Source organism: Homalodisca vitripennis, chromosome 1, assembly GCF_021130785.1.
Source record: "Homalodisca vitripennis isolate AUS2020 chromosome 1, UT_GWSS_2.1, whole genome shotgun sequence".
Lineage (NCBI taxonomy): Eukaryota > Metazoa > Arthropoda > Insecta > Hemiptera > Cicadellidae > Homalodisca > Homalodisca vitripennis.
In genome coordinates this window covers 106,864,778-106,886,431 of record NC_060207.1, presented here as the reverse complement: position 1 = coordinate 106,886,431, position 21,654 = coordinate 106,864,778, and the positions used below count along the sequence as shown (strand labels likewise).

Below are 21,654 nucleotides of genomic sequence, written 5' to 3'. Positions count from 1 at the left end.
ACATGAATACAGCTTCTGTCTTTTCTGAAGCTAGGTCCAACTTGTTTTGATGCATCCATGTCCTCACTGCTTCAGTTGCAACTTCTGCACTTGCCTCGAGTTTACCTTCGTCAGCTGTTACTACTAGGGCCAGTTCATCAGTGTATGGTACTGCAGTCGTTCCAGGAGGTAGGTCTATTGAAAGCACTTCATCATACAGAACATTCCATAATGTTTGACCCATTACAGAGCCTTGAGTGACACATCAGTGATCTGTCTTGTTTCTTGTCCTCCAAGTATTTGGATGGTTTTGTTCTTCAAGTACACTTAAAAATTCTTCTGAGGTACAGTTATATGTCCAAGTCTTTCAACCTTTTAAGCATGGAAGCCCATGATGACAAATAAGAGACCATTAAAGGCACTATTAAAGGCATTTTTAGCGTCTAATAGGATGACTGTAGGTATTTTCCTGGAGTGTCGTGTACCTTCTGCATCCTCCTTAACTAGGTCCTTAATCAGGGTAACTGTATCTACAGTTGAGCGGCCCTTCCAGAATCCAAATTGTCGATCTGACAGACCACCTTTTGCATCAAGTTCTTCCTTTAGACATGATAGTATGGGCTGTTCAAAAAGCTTTCCCACACTGTCTAGTAGACACAAAGGTTAGTAGGATGATGGAGATTCTTCTGGTTTTCCCTGCTTCAGTAGCAGAACCATTCTTGCCATCCTCCATTTATCTGGGAACAATTCTTGTTTGATTGCTAAGTTCATTGCTACTAACACTTTTTCTCCAGCTACGCAGATTACCTCCTTCACTGCTTTTGCTGGTATGCCACCTGGTCCCGGACTCTTCTCCCTTCTAGCTTTTCTCCAACAGTATGGAGCTCCTCCAGTGTGAAGGGGGGAGTATCCACAGCTTGTTATAATCTGGGGGCTGGTGTTTGGGAAAAGTCTGTCAGCACATGCTCTTTCTAGTGCAGGGTCCAGTTGTGGGGCCTTTCTGCCAATTGTCTTAGCCACTATTTTGTATCCAATTCTCCAGACATCCTTATTTATTTTCATTCCACGCTTTCCTTTTTGAGTTTGCTATTGCTCTCTTAAATGCTAAACTAGCCTCATGCAACTCATAATGACATTCTGCCACAACCATAGCTTCCCTACCATACCTACTACAACTTGTATGTAGCATTATTGCTTTTTGCAGGTTTGAGGTTGTCGATTTACGCAGCCTCTCCATTTTAGGGTCCTAAAATTGATGTTGTTCAGAAATTAGGTTACTATAAATGTTGTGCAAGATGGGTACCAAAAATCTTCACATATGGCTGCTTCATTGAAATTTTTTGATACGATGGTGATTGCTGGTCGATTGAATCATTACAGAAGGCTAATCTGGGTAAAACACGTGAGTTGCGAAACCAAATTATAGTCTATAGAATGGGTGCTGTGATGACAATTTGGAACTGCGGGAGGGTGTGACTACCTGGTTGAAGTCTCAGGTGGCAGAATTTTATAACGAGGAATTACAAAACTAATTCACTGCTGTGATAAGTGCACCAATAATACGATTTTTCTATAAAAACAATGCAATTTATGACATTAAAAACAGATAATACATCTATGTAGTTTTGAGAGCCAATGGCTGCATGGTCTGAGATATTGGACTTTGGATTTTTGGATCTGAGTTGGAGATAATGTATGTTCAAATTCTGTCTGTGACCAGCGTTTTTTATCAGTACCTTCTACTGTATCTACTCTCCTCCTTATTCTGTTTGATGAGATCTTAGATTTCTGTTTGAAAGGTCAGTGACCTATTAGGACGGACAGAAAAAAACTTAAAAGGGGATTGGCCTCTCCTTTAAAAAATACCGAATATCCTTAGAATTTTTGTAAGACATCCAATTAAGATACACTTGTGACTCTTTGTAGTACAAGTTTTTAAAAATTTGATTCTTAATTTTTTTTTCTTATTTTCGCTAGTGCACTATAATCTTTTCTACTTGATAATAATACAAAAATAATAATTAGTGATATTTTATTAGAACAATTTTTTTATTAATCAAATTCTTAATAACACAAACACATCTTAAAAAATATATAATAGTTAAAAGCCTAATTGACATTTCATATTAGAGGAATTTTAAAAGAGTTAAAAAAATATTTGTTATGTTTACATTTATGTAGGGCTGGCTGACATGGCTGTGGGAGTGGGTGTGCAGCTTCTTCTGGGGCCCTACTGTGGGACTACATGACTGTCTTGCTGCTTTCTTTAGTGCGGACGAACTCAAAGGGGATAACATGTATAGGTTTGTATAATAAAAATACAGATTTTATGAAAAAACAATGTATTTTAAATTTTAAACCAATTTTGTTAGTGTTAACACAGTTAAACTATACTTATAAAACAATCAAGTGTGGTGTTTGAAAATAGTGGGGAGTGAGATATTCTATGGTATCAGTTAATCCATACTTACTAACTAGTGTTGTTTGGTCAAAATATGCTGTCATTACTGGCAAGATTACAATACGCTATCATGCAAACACTATTATATCCAATATCTGCTTGCTCTTCACTGTTACAATATCACAAGTAAGATTTCTCTGGGATAATTACAATCAGTTACAGTAAACTTTTAACTAAATTTCAATTTAGTTTGCAGTAGGGATGGTGGGTCTGACAGATTAGGCAGAATATGTTACATTCTTTTACTAGAAATTAAAATGGGTGAAATTTATTCTTTCAATTTTGTAGAGTTTAAATTAAAAAGGAAAAAGTTTATTAAAAATTAACTATCTGTTACCCACAGCTTCACTCACACTTATCAAAATCAAAATCTTTGTACTACTTGGTAAAAACACCTATGATGTAGTATGATGGAGTCCTAATTTTTCAAATGTAAGTTGTACGTGAGGTTGATATTATTTAAGTGTTATTGGTTAAGAATATCAGAGTCTAACCTGACTCTTATATCAAGTTTTGCACTTTTAGGAGCATTTCTGGTTCAAATTAATTATATTTCCAATTTCTTACAAGCATTTATTTCTAGCTTTTGTCATATACATATTTGAGATTTATAAAGTACCATAGTTGAGTTTCCCTTGTTCTGATGAAGAAAAAAATATATACAGGGTGATTCGGTTAGTGTTACCGGCACTTTCTGAGCTGATTGTACTATAAAAAATAAAGAAAAAAGTTCATATAAACATGGGTCCGGAAATGCTTCCTTACTGGGTTATGGCCAATTGAAGATTTCACCAAAAATTGTGTGCAGGAGGTCAAATGATGATTTGCCGCGTGTTTATGAAGAGATATTTATAGGCGAATGCAACTTGTTCTAACGGATTTTTAGATGAGAAATTGAATAAAGTTCATCTCATAGCTGTATCTCATTTAGTTTTTTTGTTATACTACAAAAAACAGAAATAAAATAATTTTGAAAACACTTTTTTAAGGTTTAACGGACAATTATTTTGTTAAATAGGCATTGAAGACCCACATTTTTACAAAGAAACTTGCAGAAAATTTAATTCTGAATAAAATTATGTGCCACACGGCTATTAACAGCGAAGTATTAGTTTCTGGAATTTAATTTTACAACAAACATTCTACCAAGCAAGAAATTCCAAAGCAAAGGAAAACCGCATTTTAATGACATAGAGTAGCCTACACATAAGATTTATTAGGATGCAATTTAAATTAAGTTTTAAATAAATTATTGTTTTTCATCTAAAGCTTATAATACTACGTACCACTTTCATAACAGGTGTTCAAAAATCAGTCCTTGTACTTCAATACACTTAGCAGCTCGCTTTCTGATTGATCGAGTTATCCTCCGCAACGCTGCACGATTGTTTTTGATTTGTGTGGCGGCATCTTCAATTCGATTTATTAACTCTTCACGTGTATTTACTTTTTCCTGGTACACCAGGTTCTTCATCCAACCCCATATACAGAAATCTAATGGAGTTAGATCTGGTGATCTTGGTGGCCAAGTGTGTGGTCCACCGCGACCAATCCATCGCCCGGGAAACTGCTCGTTTAAGTGCATTGTTACATTATGGGAAAAGTGGGCAGGGGCACCATCATGTTGATAAATAATATTGCACCTTGCTGCTAATGGAACATCTTCTAATAATAGTGGTAGTTGTTCTGTAAGGAATTCTAGGTACATGCGGGAATTTAGATGTCCTCGGAGAATGAATGGTCCTATTAATCGATCATGAATGAGTCCACACCATACATTTACACTAAATCTGTGTTGAAAGTTGCGCACAATTGTACTATGTGGATTTCCCTCTGCCCAAGTGTGTTCATTGTGAAGGTTGTTGACGCCATCTCGGGTAAATTGAGCTTCATCAGTGAATAAAATGGTTCTATGATGTTGACGGTTTCTAATTAACCAGTTGCAAAATTCCAATCGAAGAGGAGGATCTGTTGGTTGAATACTTTGAACTTGTTGTTTATGGTAAGGGAACATGCTATTTTTGCGCAAAGTTCTCCATACTTCAGACTGAGACACTGCGAATCGCCTAGAAAGACGCCGTGTACTGACACCAGGACTGCGTTCAGTAGCCATGATTATAGCCTCTTCCATATCTACATTATTCTGGGCAGGGCGATCCCGATAATTATTAACACTAGGAAGTTTACCTGTTACTCTTAGGGTACGAAATGATCCACTGATCGTTTTTGGGTTTGGAACTCTGCGATTAGGAAATCGTCTTCGGTATTCTGCAGTAGCAGCGGTTGCATTTCCGTCACAAACGCCTAAGACAAATACCATGTCGGCATATTCTTCCGTTGTAAATAACAAAGGCATTGCAATTGTGATAGTAAGTTACTTTAAAATACATTTCACTAACAAACGAGTAGTAAATTAATTGTATTAAATTGCACTCATTAAACTAGTACAGAATTGGTAACAAATAATTTGGATCCCTCAATAAATTGCAGTGTATTGTTGAACAGCTGATTTGTGATACCAACTTATAAAAACATAATTTACCTTCTGTAAAGCTAACGTGACAAAGATATGTAGGTACATGATGTAACCATTTGGATAGTCCTAAAAAGTAATAGTATTATTGTTTTTTAGTTGAGCATTAATCTATTAAAATCGTATTTACAATTGTATGCTAATCAATTATTTGTGTACCTTATATCATTACATTACGGTGTTTATTTACTAAATAAGTATTTCTTGCTTGGTAGAATGTTTGTTGTAAAATTAAATTCCAGAAACTAATACTTCGCTGTTAATAGCCGTGTGGCACATAATTTTATTCAGAATTAAATTTTCTGCAAGTTTCTTTGTAAAAATGTGGGTCTTCAATGCCTATTTAACAAAATAATTGTCCGTTAAACCTTAAAAAAGTGTTTCCAAATTATTTTATTTCTGTTTTTTGTAGTATAACAAAAAAACTAAATGAGATACAGCTATGAGATGAACTTTATTCAATTTCTCATCTAAAAATCCGTTAGAAAAAGTTGCATTCGCCTATAAATATCTCTTCATAAACACGCGGCAAATCATCATTTGACCTCCTGCACACAATTTTTGATGAAATCTTCAATTGGCCATAACCCAGTAAGGAAGCATTTCCGGACCCATGTTTATATGAACTTTTTTCTTTATTTTTTATAGTACAATCAGCTCAGAAAGTGCCGGTAACACTAACCGAATCACCCTGTATATATATCTACTATCTTGGAAATCTACAACAGTCAAAAAGCTTTCATTTCCGACTCTTGTAATCTATTTTTCGGCCTAAAATATTTTCAGTGCCATAGTTGAGTTTGCATTGTTGTTCCATAAAGAAAATATACATACATACATAGGAATGAGAAGCCTATTATGGACTAGGGGTAATCCTAACTACTTCCGGTATAAGGGATATGTACTTCCTCATTATTAAGTTCATGCAATATTCCAAAATAATCATTTATAAGGTTTTGTGTATTCAAGTCTTGTTGTTTTTCAGACTACGGTCTGGCAAAGAATGGATCATTGAGGCATGTTAGTGTTCATTTGTCCGTTTTTTCATAAGCCATTGACAAAATGCTATATCACAATGTCAAGGAAGCTCAGAGTTTTGAGTACCTTATGTGAAAACATTCACATCTTTATTCATTAAGGTTGGTTTTGTAACAGTGTTTAAATAGTATTTACAATGCATTAGATTTTCTAAATTTGTGACTGAAGTAAAATTTAGATATTAACTTTTTATTTGCTATCTGCATTACACTTCTGATCAAGCACTGAATACTTAGTATTTTATAAAATTTAAATGTAAACAGATGTTTCATCCAATTTATCGAACTTTAGCTGAAAGTGTCAACAGCTGCTTAGTGTCAGTTACATTTGAATTATTAAACATAAATACTACAAATTTTTCTGAATTCCAAAACTTTCAAGATTACTTTTTAAATCTTTCTCCTCATATAAACCTCCCTCAGATTTTCAATGAATACTTTATAAATAGAATTACCCAAATCAGTTGAGCCGTTCTCAAGATTAGTGCTTAGTAATACATTGTGCAATTAATTTTTATTTATAGAAAGATACCATTTGAGAGTTATTAATTGTATTAAAATTATTATCTATATATATTATCTATATATATAGATATATATTATCTATATGAGTGGAAATGGTGTTTAACTAATTACATATATTTTAGTATGAATACTATCAATTATTACTATAACTTTTTGTCTTGCTATGTAGGTTTATTCAGGAGTTGTAAGAAAGTATGCCAATATTTTATGTTTCCACTTTAATTAATTGATTTTTGATGGAAAAATTAGTAATTGACCATTTAATTTTAAATATTACTTCTGGTACAGCCAGTAGAACGATAGATCTCTCGTGTGGCTATCATTGGCAAATATCAAATTCTAGAATCGAATTTCCGTGAAAGGTACATTAATAATTTTGAAGATTAATTTGCACAACATTGTTGCTATTAATATAAGGTTAATACATTAATTTTTAAATTTTGGTAGCTCTACCACCTTCAAATCCTATACAAAATGTAAACAGTAAAAGTGTATATCGTTATCTAAACTCTACTACCATTTATGTGCAAGGCGCCAACTCTTTAAGAGGACATTAAGAAAATGATTTACTTTTCTGTTAAAAATTCTGTAAAAAAATGTTATTGTTATGATTTTGGGAATCTAACTATCTCTAGAATTACATACTTATACTAAAGAAATTTAAACAACTATATAATTAAGTATTTAAAAATATTTGCAATCTCTGTCATCCAACTACTTTAACAAACCTCCTAGTTTTTTTTATTATTTCCACCCAGAGATATTTCATATTTTAGATACTCAAGTGTGGTTCAGATACCTAAGATCTATTAGAGTATGCCATAACACTCAACATTATTGTCAACTAAATTGATGGGTAATGTTAAAAATGAATTTTAAAATCACTTTATTTGTTGTTCTGTTGCTAGCTGTGAGAAATGTAACAAACTGCGCAATGGGGTGAAATATTCAAAGGTGCTAGAACTTCCAGAGGTGTTGTGTATCCACCTGAAGAGATTCAGACATGAGCTCATGTTCTCCTCCAAGATCAACAACTACGTCACATTCCCCTTGGAGGACTTGGATCTCAAACCTTACTTGCATAAAGGTAGGTTTTATGTAATTTCCTCACTGATCATTTTTACAGAGTTGTATTTTCAGGGTTTTCAAGTTTTTACTTAGATAAAATAATCATGAAAGTGCACTCCAGGATTTAATGCTTTCTCCAAGAGACTTCTTTTAGGTAAATTAGCGATTGCCTGTCTAAAGATAAATTCATAATGTAGACCACTAAGAAATGGTTACTATAAAGATCTGTGAGTTGTGTCTTATAGATTGTATTATTCACTGTCATCCACCAATAATTTGTAAACCGTCAATATGATATCGTGAGGTATGAAAAGCATTAATACACAACAACAATGTTTGCAATATGCATGCAGTGTAAAATCACTGTGAGGGATGGTTAAGATAATTTGAACTGTACTAATGATTGGAACAAGGTTTTTGTTAATACCTTAGCTCAATTGGACCCATGGATCTAATATCTAATATCTGGATGAAATACTGCTTCAGAGTTGCTCTTATCCTTACTCATATAATCTGAGTATCTCTGTGAATTGTCCTCAGACTGCAAGTCAAAGGTGACCAAGTACAACTTGATCTCGGTGATCTGCCACCACGGAGCTGCAGGTAGTGGTGGGCACTACACTTGTTATTCTCTCAATGACCAGTACAACCAATGGTACGAGTTTGATGATCAGTGTGTCACTCAGGTCCGACCGGAGACAGTGAGGAACTGTGAAGCCTACGTTCTCTTTTACAGGTTAGTGACATTATTGTAAATAATTGCTTTAAAGTTATCATGATTATTTTGAGTGCATAAAAAAACTTGTAATATTTAAATTATGTAATGGAGTGTATGAAATTTAAAATATCAAAAATCTGCTTTTACAAGAGAGTAATTTGATTGACAGGAAAGTGGACAGGGATATATGTGAGCAGCGAGAGCAGGTGTTACAGCTGAGCAAGAAGGCGCTAGGTTGCCAGGAGGACATGTACGTGTTGAGCCAGGCCTGGATTACCCGGTTCCTGACGTTCACGGAGCCGGGACCTATTGACAACACAGACCTGTTGTGTCGACACGGACAGTTAATACCTGGCGATTCTTACTCCGCCAACATGCTCACTCCTGTACCAGCCTCAGTGTGGCATCACCTCTACAACATGTTAGTCTCCTAAGTATTGGGTGTGGTAGTTGACCACTCAATAAAAACCTTATCCAAAATATTTTTACTGAAAGATACAAATTTCTGATTATGTTGATGCAAATTTGCATTTAATCAGTGTATGTTTTCATAGTAATCTCCATTTTATACTAGATTCCACATTTTATTTTGTGTAGTTATCTGAAGATTGTTGATTTCGGAAGGCCTCGTACAAAAAAAATTAATTTTGTAAAGTTTGTGATCATTGCTAGTTGTGTGAAATTAGACATAGTCTGTTGGAATCAATATAAGGTTCATTCATTTCATTTCTTTAAGTTATTTTTCAGATGAATCAGTCTAATTCAATACATTGGTATTGAATTTAAAATCCTTATCTCATGATTACTACTTATTTTTCATTGCCAAAATTGAAGACATTTGAACAAAAACATAATATTGATATGAAACATTTAATTCTTTCTTATGTCAAACGTGTGAATTTTATTTGGTCATAAATTGACTATGTTACTAAAATATGTAAAACTTTAAGAGACAGCCTAAAATTCAAGCAATTCTTTCATGTTTTCATAGTTAAATTTATTTGTCGTGCCTACACAACACTTTATTTTTGTAGACAAAATATGCCGAATTTTAGTTTACTCTAAGGAAAGTTAGATGATTCTTCACTAAACCCATTAGCCTACTAGTTTATACAGCCTTTGAACTGCACAGTATATTTAATTAATTTAGTGGAAATGGAGATATATGCTTGAAATTCTGTTATTTTACTTATGCTTTTCAGTTTTTAATGAAACTTAGGAGCTGTAATACATCCGTCCTAAGTTACATTTTTTATGAGAAAAATCTTATAAAACATAAAATATTATTTTAAAAATGATTTTTTAAATAACATTTTTTACTATAATGTTCATAAGTGTAAAGATAATCTTAACTCACAAATGGCATGTTAATGTTAGTTTTGTTGATTTATGTTTAACTTTTGGTTAAAAAAATACAAATTTATTTTGTACTTAATTTTGACTTTAAATGTTTAAGGCGTTTGACTTAAATTGGTGTTTTAAAGTTAATGCTAATTTTGTTAGTTTATGTTAATTTAAAAATAAAAATGGACATTGTCATTTTCAGATTTGCCATCAGAAAATTCTAATTCACCATCATGCTCGAACTCTACGTCGACATCAGAACCCATTTCATCATGAACACTGTCAGAATCACTTAGCCCTTTGAACCCCAGACCAAAATATTGATGGTGGAAAAAACGTACCAAAATCATTTGACCTAAGAACTACCGAGAATCCCTGGAGCAGAAACAGCTGTTTTGCATACTGTTTGTAAAAAATTAATACGTTTGCTATTTTTTATGCTATTGTCTTGTATTACACACCAAAATGTCCAGAATGAAATTGTATACACAGAAAAAGATTAGTCTGAAGTATAAAAAAATGTTTAACAGCATTAAAATAATTTTAAAATATATGTATATAGATTTTTAGGCAAAAAAATTGATTTTAAGATTTTTTAATTAACAAATAAGAAATATTTTTACCATGGGCACCCCCATTTTATTTTTCTAAATTTAGTTTTGTGTATGTACAAAAAAAATTATATTGATATCTCTAAAAATAAACTTTTTTTGAATTTTTATATAAAAGTATGCGACTTGTAAAAACCTCTAGGCGTACAACACAAAAATCACTGATATTACCTAAATAAATAAATTAGTAAATAAATAAATAAAAAAATTAGTATTTTAATAAAATACATATAAATATGTATTAATACTCATAAAATAAGTATTTTACGATTTCAAATAAATATGTATTAAACGCATATACGATGGCGACGATATTACGTCGCCCGGGGATTCTCGCAACTTCATTGGCGACGATACATCGTCGCCGCGGGGATCTTCGCATATCTTCTCGGCGACGATATTTCGTCGCCTGGGGTTCAAAGGGTTAAAGTATATCCGTCATTATTAATATCTCTATCAATTTCACTACTACATAAAGCTTCAAATCTTGCCATTTTACACAATCACTGTTGGTTTACCTGAGTCAGCTGTCACAGAGCTGATCATCTGTTAATTTTTCCCTTCTCCAACTGCAGGGCTGCTACCAGCCAGTCTGCAAAGTGAAATTGTCATTCCATTATTCCATAGGACACAAAATCGAAATTAAAACTGAATAGTTCTGATATCTTGTGAGAAAACGACAAACTATTTGGTGGTGATACAGTCTCGTCAAAGTAAGCCAATGGATGATGTATACTGTACACTATGAGACACAAAATCTTGCTAATGATACAAAAGACGTATTGGTTGTTTTTATTTTTAAATTCACTTAGTCTTGTAAAAAATTTGAAAGTTTGAATATTTTTATGATTTAATATTAAACCAAAAATGGTTTGATTTACACTTGTCAATTTACTTCTACTATGTAAACAAAGAGGATGATGTTATAGAAGAAACGTGTGAGAAGTCATGCCTTGGATAAGTTTGGGAAATGTAATTTACCTTTGACCTAAAGAGGGGTAAGAGGACATTTATTATCAGACTAATAAAACTTGTCAGAGTCCACTTCCAGTTTTTTCTCTGTAATTTTTATTTGTATGAAAACTTTCCCATGTTATTTCCAAGTATTTCATGTGCTGTAGGAATATGTATGACTGATTATAAATCATGACAATTTGTTGACAGATACGGTGGAGGACCGACATGTGCCCAGGACCAGCTGACACAATGTACTATCTGTCTGCAGGAGAGTGGGCATCGGCCTGATATCGAGTACAGAGACTTCGCCCGATGCTCACAGGTACACTAAAACAGGGAATGGACTATTTTAAATATATGTTTCAAACTCGTTTACAAACCTTAAATATCTCTACAACTTGTAAATCAATTAATTTGCGTCTTTACCATCAGTACATTGTTTTAACAGTCGTAGTGGACAGTGTGTGATAAATAATACATTGCGATATGGATAAACTGAGATGGTGCTGCACTCTGTGTGATTTTACCAATAATGTAGTTTAACCCGTTGACGTGGTTTGACGTTGTATGGACGCGGCGCCTCACGACCTCACTCTGTGGTTTGATGTCCATATGACACACGCGATCAGTCTATCATGTGGTTCCATCTTACGGTCAAATTCCGAACTATTTCGACCAAGTAATATTGTGAGAACGTTGTGGATAGAACAAAGAACGTGGTGCTGTTCTTTATCTTCTCGTTACTTTGTCTGATTATTTGCGATATTCAACAGGTTGTTGTTGTCAGCTGATTGCAGTAATGGCGTTGTGAGTAAACATAGCGGCGTGACTCATTTACCGGGACTTTTTGTTTGTGTTTTACATTGGCTGGTTTAGTTATTTGATAGAAAAGTGTTTGTGATTGTAATATGTGATTTTAGTAGTGTAATTAGTTGTAAAAATGACGGAATGGGATAGTGAAATTGACCGCTGGGTGGGTTATGATTCTGATGATAGTGTTAGTGTTGATATTGATTATGCTCGGTTGTAACAAACACCAAATTGTGAGGAAAATGATGAAGATAACATTCTTGGTTGCTTTTCACCTAGGCCTACAGGTAATCAAGTACCTGTACTTATGGATATTGACAATGACAATGTCAGTGAACATGAGTTTTTACTACATAGGCATACTCAAAATGAGTTTGACCTACCTTGGTAAAAAAGTACCGCCGTTTGGGTTAGCATGTATACTATAAGTACTGTGTCAAAGGGTTAAAAACAAATGATGGTAAGGAAGAGCTGGTTGGAGATGATGTTTCTAACCCAAATCATATGAAATCATTTTATTTATTTATTTAGAGGTTAATGTACACTGATGATGGTTAAAAAACCGAAATACGTGTATGTCAATAAAAAGAGTTTTAAAAGGGTTTTAGTTACTTTCATTACATTAACACATGTCTGCCCATTGTCTGGTTCCAGGCCTTGGCTATGAAAAACACGACTTTAAACAGACCAAGACATTCACTCTTATACCCTGTGATAGCTTGACTGAATGACAGATTAATAAGTGAATTCGAAAGAAAATGTTAATTCAATTATTTACCTTTACAAACAATATTTTACAGCTTTTTAATAATCATTAACCCTTTTAACCCCGACGTCCGTACTATACGGACGTCGTAAAAATGGCGTCAACTCCCGACGTCCGTATAGTGCGGACGTGCACTTTTTATTACTTTACTGGCCACCTATTTCACCAAATGCTTTGAAATTTCACAGACTTGTTCACAAAGATATTTTGCATCGAAATATATTAGTTTGTAATGGTTTGACTTCGTATTTTGTCAGTCTGTGACTGAGCAATTGCAGTTCGTCTCGACTGACTGCTCACGCTTGTTGCAGACAGCTGTATATCACGTGGTTGTGAATATTCCGTTTTCTTCACAGTTTTAGGTTAAAGCAGTATAAAGTACGGCAGTTAAAGCTTAGTTTATTATTTGTTTTATTTCAAAATGAGTAAAAGACATCGTTCAAAGTCTCCCGTAAGTGAAAATACAATAATTAGTAACCTAGTTGCAAATGGTGTGGATGTGATTAGTGACAACGATTTGAGTGATGGATATCTTGAAAATTTACATTTGGTAGTGATGTAAATATTGTTTTAAAACTTTTTTAAAATTTAGATTATGAACAGTTTTAGTTATTTTTTCAGAAATAACTTTGGTTTTATGTTTATTTTAAGTACTGTGAATTTCAAAGGTCTTGTTACATTGCCTTGCCCAGAAATGGCAAAAAGAAAAATTTACACGGCTTTACAAAAATTGATGTTACTCCACTTGTAAATAAGGTAGGCCTATAATTTTTGTTTCCTTTTATTAAGGATTAAATATATCATAAAGTAAATGGGTATTTTTGTGTCAAATATTTTTTTATCTATATGGTTTCCATAATCAAACTTGAAATTTTTTCATTTTTATTTATTTTTTATATATGTATATGCATTTAAAAAAATTACTTTCAAAATAATAATTTTATTTGTATATTTCTGTAAGCTACATGTATAAAGAAGTAAAACAAAAAAAGAATTACCTAAATATCTTAAAAAATAACTGAGTTATGAATTTTTTACAAAACCCTTACATTTTGTCTGAAAATGGCTTGGGATTTCTGGCACATCACTTGATTTAATGGCCGGGGTTAAAAGGGTTAATTACATAATAACAGTCAAGTTGTATTATACTTACTCTTACGCTTAAAAGTTGGAAAAAGAGTAGTTATATCTAAGTTGTTATTCGTTTTTAATTTTTAAATTTCTGAAAACCAATTTTAACAACACATTTTATTACTTTGAATTGTTTTGATAAACTTTTTTTGTTTATACAAATGTTACATTTGTATGTTCAACCTGATAAAATTAATATAAAACAAGACAAGTGTATATTTATTGGTACATAAATAAACTTCCGAATTTTGTGAAGAAAGCAATACCAAATACTTGATGTATTGAGTATAAAAATATTTTTATACAAAGTTCTTTCTGCATTTTCAAAAAGCAATCAAATTGATTGTGCGTATTTAGACCTTAACCAGGCATTTGACAGAGTTAGACATGGTAACTTGCTGAGAAATCTTGAGGCTCTGTTGTTACTGCTCCCATCTTATGGGTCGTACTCTATAGGTAAAATATTCTGCTAACATTTTGAGACAAATTAATGTATCTTCTGGTATTCCTCCAGAGTGAAAAAAGTAATACATATGTCTCTATTTGAAGTAATATTAAAAAAAAAAAAATAGTTCCAGACCCGAATATGAAATGGACACATTTGTATTTTCCAATACTTATTGGCTAAACTTAACCCTTTTAGTGCCAGACAAAAAAATCAAAAGTTGGTCTGAGAAATGCCAGTGATTTTTCACATAATACTACTGAAGGATGCCAGGCCTATTTCAGCCGTTTTGCAGTGTTTTACTAAAAAAATTGTAAAAATTACAAATATTGAGATATTTTCCTAATTTTTTCATTGTTTTGCAGTAAAATAAATTCCCTTATAAAAATCTATAAAGCAAATTATATTTCTAAATTTAATTAACTTAAAAAAATTAGACATTTTACTTACAGTTTTTATATTTTTCCAGTTTCACATGAAAAATAGTAGGCCTACTTTAAAAAAGTTATTTCTTTGTATGGGTTTGACTAAAACTGAATACACACATAAAAAGTTTTGATTAATATTTCAAAAAACAAAAAAATCATGTTAATGTTTTTAGAAAGTTACATTTTCACTTTTTTGTGTTATTTACACTATTTAGTTTCTTTATAAAGCTTATAATATTTTCCATTATGAAACCATTAAAAACTGTCTGAAACTACTTTCTACTTAAAAAATAATGTACACTTTGTAAAATATAAAAAAAAATATATCATCAAAAATATCATCAACAACTGAGCTTTCAGCAGACTCGTCACTCAAAGCACCATCACTCAAATCATCTGATTCTAATACGGCAAGAACTGTATTCTCGCTAAGTGGAGATCGTGAGCGTTTCATTTTATTGAAGTTTACTTTTTATGTTAGTAAAACATTGTTAGTAAACTATTTATCAACAAACAAACACTGTGGAAGCAGCAACACAAACAACCAAACACAGAGGTTAGACGTGAACTATCAGCTGACACAACTTTGTCTGATGCAACAACCACGGCCATTTCTATCATGGCTAAGCACCTGACTAACCTTACGATATTACTATTATTATTTTTTTTTATGTAGATTGGTTCATTCTGATTGTTTGTATACCAACAAATTTGTAACACATTAAAAAATGATTGCGGTATGACTTTTACTCCGAACGTCCGTATATACGGACGTCGGCATTCTTTGGTAGTTATTCAAACGTCCGTATATACGGACGTTGGCATTTCTCGGTAGTTTTTCAAACGTCCGTATACACAGACGTTGGCACTAAAAGGGTTAAGCAAAGCTTATCACTTGTGAGATTGGAAAATTTCATTTCTGTCGGCCTGTCCGCAAGATATCTCAACAATAATCTGACCTATACATTTGAAATTGTATATGGAGCTTCATTTATATATGAAGAACACTGAGTTTGATGATGGTGCATGTGACTCCATGGTATTTGCTGTGCATTAACGAATATTTTTACATTGGTCTTATGGGTAACCATGGTGGCAATGGAAAAGTGCAGAATAAATACATTTGTGAACAAAATCAATATACTCATAAAAGATTTAAACTTGTAACATATCCCAAGCACATTTTTTAATTACTTGGTGTTTAGATTTTTATTATTTAACCCTTTGACTAGTAATCCCGCAACAAATTTGGAAGCGCCCTACGTGCCACCTGCCGTAATCCTGACAGCTGTGCGTGAAGCACTATGGTAGTAAACAGTTTTTACAATAATGTTTTGTAAAGAATAATCTCTTGCTTGAATACGAATGTGATCTATCGGAATAAATAAGAAACAATTTAACCCTTCCCACACAAGATGGATATATCAGAATGATAGACTTTGACTGAAATGCTAAGCACTAGTATATCCGATATTATACATTGTGTTTCTTAAAGAGTTTTTTTAGTTCACAAAAGACCCTCAAAATGAAATGGCAGGTGCATGCTCCTGTTTATCAGTTGATAAGGAAGTATTTATAGATGACATTCACTTATGGCAGGGGGGTGCCCTTTGTCTAGTGCCTTCCACCTGTCCTCTTGTGTCCTACATAGCCATAACCAAATATATCCATTATCTGCTGAGGTGATAAGATAAGATAAGGGACCTTATCTGTGAAAAGTAATAAAATGCTCTAATAACTAGTTTTTTTATAATTTATCAGTTTTATTAGTTTATACCAATAATTTGAACTTAGATATCAAATTCTCAGTATAGTAAACTGTTATTTTTAGATTTTTATCAATGAACATGCTAATATTAACTAAAAATCCATGTTTTATATTTTTTTGCATTTACCTCTTATAGCATATTTATAATAAAAAATTAGTATAGATCTTAAGAAAAATAAATTTTATAAATGTCTTGGCGTTATAGGGAAATCAATGGATTTATTAGTGGCGTGTGAAGGGTTGAAGTATTTTTTGTTGTTCCCACTAGATCGCAGTTGTTCTTTTATTTATTTCTTTCAGACCCAATTGACGATATTCAGGCCATATGATTCAATCGGTTGTTCCATGTAATCAGCTGATTCTATTTATGTTCAAGTAGTGAATACAGGTTGTAACCTAACTTTTACATTACCGGTTGCCCTGATTGTAAACGTTTTGTTGTGTTTTCTGTGAAGTAAATAAACGTGGTTGTTTGTGTAATTACTAATTACGTAAAATAGTGTGAGAAAGACGTACATACAAAATTTTGGCTAAGATGCTCCCCTGAGACTTATAGCTCGGCATTTTGCCGCTAACACCCTGCTACAGATAAGACAAAGAGAGCATGCCACGTTTGTAGATAGTCCAACAGCTGCGAGCAGCAGAACCGGGACACAATGTGCCGGTATTGCAACGTTCCGCTTTTTGTGTCCGACTGATTTACGCCTTTCATACCATCAAAGATATTTTAGGAAGCTTGTGTACTGTTACTTTCTTGTACCTAACCTGTACCTTAGTATGTTTATGAGAAAATAATGAATATTTTATCTTACTCTCATATTTTGTAAATATAATAAATTTAGTGCATAATTAGATTAAATTGCTGTATAAATAAAAAATCACTTAAAAACATTTAACTGAATGTTTTTCATAACACATCTACTGCAGTAATCCAAAATCACCTAAAAAACAAAATCAAAGATTAAAAAAAAACTAACTTTTTAGGGCATTCTTACTGAGAAAAAAAACCCACCTGTCAAAGGGCAATGATATGAACAAAAATCTGGGTGTATGATGTGACAAGATATGTTGAGGAATATTAATTCATATATAGACTTTAAATTTACCAATAAACTTCATTTCTACAAGAATTAGTTCTATTATGCATCATTTTCATGTCATCTTCTTTTTTGTGTCATTGTTTTTACTGTCTGTCTGTCTTGTCTGCAGGACATCTTGAAAACGAAATTAACTATAGATTTGCATTTTGCATGCTTTAGTGAAACCTGTTGTGTGGCATTTCTTATAATTATGTAAGAATAGTTCCACTTGTAATATAACACTTCCAAAGCCAGAGATCAATAAAAAAGTATTTTAAAATGTTTTCTGCCCTGAATATCCTATTCAGTATCCTCTGCATTTGTTCCTCCTTAATTATTTTACATGGGAAATTATATCATCGTATATATCCTCTCTCTTATCTTATAGCAGGTATTTATTCAATGTAGCTTTTATTTTTTTATTTTGGCTTTTTTGTCACCTGCTTCACAGTAATCTCATTTCATTTGCTTTTACTTTGAATTGATAAATCTAGTCATGTCTTTAAGTTACAAAGGACCAATAATGAGATGTCATAAATTTTGACTTGGGGAGTTCATAGTAACAGCTAACATGTGATGTGTTTGATTTTGCAGTCAACAGGAAAACTGTACGCCATAGCTGCTGGGTGGTTCCAAGAATGGGAGGCCTATGTCAAGGGGCAGACATTGGAGCCTCCTGGGCCTGTGGACAACTCACCTCTCCTTACCTGCGACTCCAGCCTCATAGTTGGTATGTGCCTAAACTGACATGCCATTGGCAATTGAGAGATCTGTTTTAAATTATTTCTCTAATTTAAATAATATTCAATAGTCAAGTTAAGTTTTCTACCAATTTGAAATTACTTTGTATGTGCTGAGCTCTATATGATATTTGTACCAAAGAAACGTCCTGAAATGATTTATTAACTCGCTTTCTTGTATGATAGGTACAAATTTTGCTATCAAGTTTTAAACTAAGTGCATGAATAACTAAAGCCTTGTAATTTGAACATGGCTCAGAACTAGAAGACAACATAGTAATATGCAATATTAAATATACTGAAAATATATTTTTAAGTAATTACAATATTGGATTTATTGACAGCAGGAAATGTGACAATTTTTATCGAGATATAGTGTGAAACATGTATAAAATAGTAATATTAAGTTTCCTGTTAAGACATTCATTTAAATATAAAATGTGTTAGATGTATTAAAAAATCTAAAATATGATATACATATTAAATAATTTAATTACCATTCATTAATCTTCATTAAAACTTTCCATGATTAATCTGTTAATTAATCACATAATTATGTAATTAATACATTTAAATAAATTTTTTCTTTCTTAAAATGTCATGTTATATTTGTGTAACAGTTCATATTTTTTCTATTCATGATCATGATGCTATACTCATGGACACTACCCATATTGGAGATTATTACTAACTTTTATCACCTAAACATGAGCAAAATCGCTGTATAACAATTATTTGTATAATTTAACTCTACAACTGGCAGTCGCCTGATTATCAGTCGATATTAATGTTTCTGTAGTGGCAGTCACCTGAAAATCAGTCGATTTGACTCGTGCCCGTTTGACATCTGTTATAATCAATACACGAACTAAACTGCAATGATACATATACCACTGGAATCAGAAATAGTTGCTGATTTGATCGATGTATTTCGTTTTGTTTTGTATGCCATGATTTAAGTATGACATTGAAAACGAGAGTTGTTTGTAAACAGTTGGCCATTGTTGTTGTATTGTTACCCGGTCGCGTTATTCTTGTCCATCTAAAACGTAAGTTTATTACATGAAATAAGTGTTTTTATGTAATAAGTGTGTTTATTTATTCGTATAAATTCTCGTAGATTGTGTTTTATCAGTTTATTTTGTGATGTTATAAAGAAATATATGTGAAAAAAATATATTAGTGAGCTTTTGTATTCTAGGCTATGTGCAGTGTTGTGATAGTTTTAGTTAGCTTTAGGATAGTTTTCATATGCGATGATGATCTATTATATAAAAATGAAACTGTTCGTGTGTAACAGCATCACTCACAAACGGCTGGACGGATTCGCCTAATTTTTTTTTTAATTTGTTCGTCTTGATCTGTAGAAGGTTATAGGATACTTTTTATCCCTTTCCCGATTCAGGATTCCGCCCCACTGGTTACAGAAATACCCGTAAGAAATGCATTGCAGCAAACATATGTTATTAAGTGAGTCTTTTCAAATTTTTAATCAGCTGTTCTTTGTAAACATATATAATGCGACAAAAAATATATTTATATATAATTTAATTACTACACTTATAGTTTTAAAGCATAGAGTAAGCTTAAGAGAAACGACAAATTTTGTTTAAACTGTTTCTGCAATCACTGTTAAACATAGACTTTACTATCCAGATAATACAATTCAAATTTGACGTAAAAATTCACCTTTAACTGCAATATTTATTTAATATAAACCATGCTCATGCTTGATCAGAAGAGCAATGCAGATATCATAATTACTATCTTACGTTGGCTACAAATATAAAGAATGTTATAAAATCAACCTTAGTTGTTTTTTTTTGACAGAAGTATCAGGAATGTGGTACATACCTTCATAATGCGCCCAAGAAGCTCACGAAGGAACGACTATCAATTATCTCAGCAATGTTTAGAATGTGATAGAAAATGAATAAGTGAATATAGTGTACTGTTTTCAACGGGAAATTGCGTGCGAAGCCGCGGGAAACTTATTGAAATGCGCAGCGAAGCGCGCCGGGTCCGCTAGTCATGATATAAAGCTTCTTTATTTATTTTTATAGGCTTACTTTTAATGTATTTTATGAATTTTTTGAGTAATAATTAAGGTTTTGATGAATTTTATAACACATTTGTATCCATAGCAACGAATTTAGCCGTATTGTACTTTCTTCAGTTTAGAGTATTTCATAATTGTTTTAATAAAAAAAATGTAGTAAACTATACATTTTCTAAAACTATAAAATATTTTCAACATTTTGGGTATTTTGGAAATATTTTTTTTCACACAATATGTCTTTTATAGGTGCACCCCCACCACTTTTACATATCTTTTTTTATTTGTGAAAACAAACTTAGTAAAAAAGTGATAAATTTCTTATATATCGGGGTTTTTATTTTCATAAATAAAAAGTAAATTTTCTTGTGAAAACAATGATATATAATACATATAGGTTTATAATCAAATTATATTAAAAAAAAAAATAAAAAACCGATACTACTGCAAAACACCTCAAAATGGCCTGCCACTTGAGGACATTTCAACTGCCAGCTCGAGGGTTAAGTTGGAACTTCGAGACCATAAACTATTACAATAAAATAATTTGTTTTGTAAAAGTATGAAATTGAATAAACATTATTAGGTCATTTGACATAATAGTTTACTATAGTATGAAACTAATTGTAATGGTTATTAATTGCTTTCAAAGGCCCTTCGTTTTAAAACTTTTTTATCAACCGTTGTCTATCTGTTAAGTATAAATGTTTAAAGTGTCTACTGTTTTTGGCAGAGGGCTAACCTGTAAATGGAAGATGCTCTTCACCTATTTTGCTATAAACAAAATGTTGACCTCCTATATATTGGCAAAATGTATTCCAAAATGTATCGGTACCCTCGAAACTTCTGGATTAAAAGTAAATGCACTGATATGTGAACAAAACTTATATGTCAAATGAAAAGCGGCTAAGCTACTTAATACATACACAGAAGTCCTGTACTTTGGAGTAAACCATAAAAAAGATATATAATTGTATCTACAAACCTATGTAATCAAATGAAAAGATTTATAGTATGCATATGTCCAGTATAGTGATACAATTTGTTATTTTTTATAAGTGTATAGAATCAATACATTTTTAAACAATCAGTGACTATTACCGTATTCTTAACCCTAGTAATTCCTTTTACGCTTAAATAGTAATCACGTCTTAAGACGTTACACATGTTGTGCTATAGAGGAGTAATCATGTCTTGA

General features: G+C 32.3%; 1 protein-coding gene across 4 annotated transcripts in view; it reads left to right on the top strand.

Annotated features, from left to right (window-relative positions):
* LOC124368740 (ubiquitin carboxyl-terminal hydrolase 33-like) overlaps positions 1-21,654 on the top strand; it is an 88,253-nt gene that overhangs the window by 50,929 nt on the left and 15,670 nt on the right. For all 4 annotated transcript variants that reach the window (XM_046826086.1, XM_046826100.1, XM_046826093.1 and 1 more), the window contains exons 11-16: positions 2,161-2,282; positions 7,444-7,622; positions 8,144-8,339; positions 8,491-8,742; positions 11,441-11,555; positions 18,255-18,390. In XM_046826086.1, the coding sequence (XP_046682042.1) occupies positions 2,161-2,282; positions 7,444-7,622; positions 8,144-8,339; positions 8,491-8,742; positions 11,441-11,555; positions 18,255-18,390 (1,000 nt within the window). The remainder of the gene's footprint in view (positions 1-2,160; positions 2,283-7,443; positions 7,623-8,143; positions 8,340-8,490; positions 8,743-11,440; positions 11,556-18,254; positions 18,391-21,654) is intronic.